Genomic DNA, 4,866 nt, shown 5'->3' with positions numbered 1-4,866 from the left:
GACAGACAGATAGAAAGACAAAAAGACAGACAGAAAGACAGATTCCACCAAAGAAATATATATCAGGAAAAGAAAAACTTTTAGGAAAAGGAGCCAGCTTTCCATTGAAGAACTGCTAGCAGGGCCAGCAGTTGTGCTGCAGACAGTTGGTTAGATAATGTAATAAGATACATGGGTGATGAGAACAGTCAATTTCGAAGGGAAGTGATTGCTAGGGCATGTGTTGTAGCAATAATGGTCAGAAAATGAGTTTGGAACAGATACAGCATGACATTCTTGCTTTGCTGCCCTCTTGACCTGGAGGAGGCCAAAAGGAAGTGCTGTCCCTGATGAGACAGTGGGGAAGGACGCATGTGGGTTACACATCAGAATGCATTTGAAACTAAGGCACACAGTAGCAAGTGACAGGGGGCCCAAAAGAGACACAGCAGAGATGGAGAGACCCTGGAGCTGGAGAGCAGTAAGAATGTGGGAGAGACAGACATGAGTAGGGTAGCAGTGCCTAAAAAGGGATCTTCATGGAGAGAAGCAAGAATTTAGGAGATAAATGCCCCACAGCAAACCTAAACCCTCTGGGAAGCACCAGGAGAAATGGATCTTTCTAGATTTATTAAAAACTGAGATAAACTCCACACACTCAGCCCAACCTTACTCCAACAAGTTCAAGTTTCCAGGGAGGCAAGCAGCCCAGCAATTAAACTTAGGTTCAGATTCTGGTTCTACCAACAACCAATATGCAAAAATGTGGCCCTGGAGAAGAATTTATGACTTTGCTTGTTTCCTTACCTTGAAGCAGATGTTCTCAGGATTCAGTGTGCATGTGAATCAAATGAGAAGCTTGCTCTAAAGCACATATTATTGGATTCCACTAATTCAGCAGGGTCCAGGAGTCTCCTTTCACACAGAATCTTGGACAATTATGGGGCTGAGCACACGCTGACAATCATTCCCTTCCTGTTCCGTTTCACAGTGAGTTCAGTGCAGTTCATCTGAAGATCACATACTTTCCATGTTGCCTTCATGGTTTCTCTCACATGAGAAACCCAAAATATAAAAAGCAAAATAAAAGATTAAATAGTAGAAGCTAGGGAGATTGATCTTTCTCACATGGGAAGAAAATAAAGATGAGGAGATGGAGAAGGAATTAAGGTGTGTTGTGTCCATGTACCACCTCCCCACAAGGAATGTGAACAGCATTTACTGCAAACATGTACCAATAAAAATAAATGACTTAACCACTCCCACCCCTCAACTGTAGCCTGGACAAACTTCACACTCTTCTTTCAGAAGAGTACAGTGTAGAAAGAGGGAAGAAGATGGAAAGCACTTGACAATGAAGTAGTTTGGCCAAGACTACATCAACTACATGGCCAACTTTAGTATCAGTAGAGCTAAGCCAGGCTGGTCCGTACCACTGATGTGATTCCATCCCCAAAATCATACTCCCCATCTGATCCTGAGATGAGCAGACAAACCTGACCTCAGGGACATTTTACAAGTGCCCAACCAACATATCTCAAAAAATATCAAAGCTAAAAGCCTAATAAACTGTCCCAGTCAGGAGGAATCCAAGCAGATGTGACATGTGGTATCCCAGATAGGATGCTGAAACAGAAAAGGAATATTAAGTTTAAGAAAATGAGGGGCCAGGGAGATAGCTCAGTGGAATAAGCACTTCCCTGGCAAGCGCAAGGGCCTGAGTTCAATCCCTGGTTCCACCAAAAAGAAAAGAAAATGAATAAAGTACAGGCTATGAATAATAATGAATCTATTGGAGAATTTATTATGACAAATGTGCCTTTTGAATGCAATTAACATGCAGTTCACAACAGGGGACAGGAGATGTGGGGTATGTAAGACTCTCTGACTATGTTCATAACATTTCTAAAACTATTCCAAAGCTAAATCTTGGATTTCTTAAAAGGAAAATAACCTTCCTTTGTAAATCTGTGTTAATTTTCCTCTGTAGCTGCACTTTCCCCAAGATAATACTGAGATTGATTTATAACCTGCACAAGATTCTCTACTAGTTAGAGGTCAGAAACTATTGCCAGGAATGTTGTACTTCTCAGGTATTTGGGTCACACCCAAAACCCTAGAACTATGATGATAAATCTTCCACCTTTGCAGGAGGCAGTTGATTTTCATGGATCGGCATGGAACCCAATTTTGTTCTTTTTTTTTCAACAGTCCAGAGTTTTCTCCTTGGCTTATGAGGAAATATTTTCATGGCACTAAGCTGCTACCATGGCAACTTGCATAAACCAAACTTGATGAGACTCCACTTATTGATGGAAGAAGCCTTGGTGGTCAACAAAGCCATTCCTGTTATATCACACATGCAACGTACAGCCCTGGGCACAAGCCCGCTGTCACCGTGTGTGATCCCTGTGGGTGTACCTGGATCCTGCGTCAGTGCATCCTATCTGATTCCATTACAAAAGCAACCTAGTGAGGGCATGTTGCATTGTTCTGTTTAACAGGGAGAACCTGGAGATCCGGGAGAAAAAGGAGCTGTTGGTTTTCCTGGTCCTCGAGGCTTGCCGGTTTGTGTTTCATCACTACTTTGATCTGGCCTTTGCCATCTTTTCGATCACCAGACCTCTGCTCTATATCTCTGAGGAATCCTCTTATAAGTATAAAGACACCCTCTCAATTTAGCTTCCTAGAACTGTAGAAACTGGAAAGCATACCCTCATCATCCCCTTAGACCATGTCTTTGGCAAGGTTTTACAAGGTAAATGTTGCCCAGCTGCCACACCGCACAGCCAGGTTGCTCTTGCAGCCAAATGGTGACATAGCAAACCTGTCTTTCGCATCCTTGTAGCCCTTCTGACCCTGCCTCCCAGCAGGGCCTTCTCACCAGACACCCATCCCATCCCAAGGCCCTTTCCTCAGGGCTTCTGCAAGGGCCAGGCAGTAGCCAGTCCCAGGCATTTCAGAGTTCTTGGTTTTGCCTAGAAAAGTGAAAATGGAGTAGAGACAAGGTAAGAGATTACAAATGTTATCTGGCAGAGACAACGCTACTGCCTTCATTCACTGAGCGATTACCCAGTGCTTGATTTTTTCTGCGTTAGTCTCCAGAGCAATGCTAACAGATGTAATTATTATAATTATTGTTCCCATTCTACAGATGCATTTAGTATCACTCTTGTAAAGTGTCAGTGGCCTGCTCAAAGAAGGAATTTTGCTTCCTAGTAGTCCTAATGAAAACAAAACCTTGGCCATTTTGTCCTCTTGTGACTAAGCCTGAGTCTCCAAGTGGTCTGGGAAGTTTGTAATTAATTGCTTTGTTCAAAGGGTGATGATGGCAGTCCGGGTTATGGGATCATGGGACAGAAAGGAGCAAAGGTAAGCCTACTGGAAGTTGGACTTCTTTTTTTTAAATTGCTTGTCTCATCTTATGCACCTTAAATGTACTTTATACCTGGATAGCATCATATGGGAAATGTGGTAGGGGGAAAAGGAGGGAGGATTTCAGAAGCAAGCAGAAACCGAGACTTGAAAACGACTTCTCTGTATTTTGCAGTGCTGTGGGTTAGGACCTTTCCTGTTGCAGCCTGAATGTTCTTCTCATCTTAGCTAGTCACTTAAATTTACTCAAGGAGCTGTTCCTCAACTTGTGCTCCAGTTAGCCATTCATGAGAGATTTTACAGGATTTTTCCAAATGCAGTGGGGCAGAGAGTAATTTAAAAATAAAACTGCATTCAGAACAATTGTTTATATTGGCACAGGGTGTCTAAAAGCCTAGATGGAAGAAAGATAAATTTGCTAAAGCTGGTGATTTCTATATATAGTACCAATAATAATCAGTGAAAAAAGTGATAAAAATAAAATAAAAGTTATAATTAAATATAGTGAAGGGTATCCTTTCTGAAAAAAATATTTGAAACCTATGACAAGAATCTGAGATAGGAGACTTCAATAAGGGGAGAAACATGTCAAGTTTCTGTTATAAAGTCTAAAATATGATAAAGGATTAATCTAATTCCAAGTGGGATGCCAGCAGGCATGATGCAGGAAGCTATCTGAAAGAAAACAATAAAAATAAAAGCTGAAAGTTTTTGAAAAATAAAACTAAAGAGTAAAATGCTCATTAGAATACAGAATGATTAAAATTGACACTTGTTAGCCATAAAAGAAATACGAAATAGCCTGTGGCACTGTGTACCAGCCGGCTTACAAAGTGAGTGTGTGACTTATAGTTGTGCTTGAAATTTTTATGAGGGAATTTCAAGGGATAAGAATATATTTAGCATAACATTGCAATTGTACTGAAATGTATCTTAAAAAGCTAAAAGGTATATGACAAAATATGTACTGTAGTTTGGCGTAGTAAGACCTGAGTGATTTCTCTTTTTATCCTTCTGTATGTTTGAAAAGTTCTTTTAATAACCAGGAAATAAACTGTTTTGTAGAATAGTAATTAGAGGTCAGGAAGAAAGGAAGAGGATGGTATGTAAAAGGAAACCAGATTTGGGTTTTTTTGGAAACCAGATTTGATCACAGATGCTAGATCCATGGGCTGAAATATCATACTGAACCCTATTAATGTGCATACAATTCATACATGTTAATTAAAAATAAAAATTTAAAAAGAAACTTTATAACTAAGCTATGTATTTTCTTTTTTCCAGTAATTTTATTGATGAAAAAATAGCAATGAGACAGTATCAAATCAAATTGGTAGGACAGTTTCAATAATTAACACATTGCATACATTCTTCCTAGTGGTTAATTGCTGTACAACATGCGGACATGATATACTAACACCATTAGAACAAATCACTCTATTCATTAAGAGAATGTAACTATATATCTATCCCAACCACTTTGAATACACAGATACAAAATGGACATTCATC

General features: G+C 39.9%; 1 protein-coding gene across 1 annotated transcript in view; it reads left to right on the top strand.

Moving 5' to 3' along the window:
- Positions 1-4,866, top strand: part of Col6a6 (collagen type VI alpha 6 chain) — a 119,842-nt gene that overhangs the window by 75,423 nt on the left and 39,553 nt on the right. The window contains exons 25-26 of the mRNA XM_004625220.2: positions 2,484-2,546; positions 3,301-3,351. Coding sequence (XP_004625277.2) covers positions 2,484-2,546; positions 3,301-3,351 — 114 coding nt within the window. The remainder of the gene's footprint in view (positions 1-2,483; positions 2,547-3,300; positions 3,352-4,866) is intronic.

The sequence above is a fragment of the Octodon degus genome, unplaced genomic scaffold, assembly GCF_000260255.1.
Source record: "Octodon degus isolate 3935 unplaced genomic scaffold, OctDeg1.0 scaffold00008, whole genome shotgun sequence".
NCBI lineage: Eukaryota > Metazoa > Chordata > Mammalia > Rodentia > Octodontidae > Octodon > Octodon degus.
The sequence above is the reverse complement of the archived record's forward strand: the minus strand, read 5'-3'. Positions and strand labels throughout refer to the sequence as shown.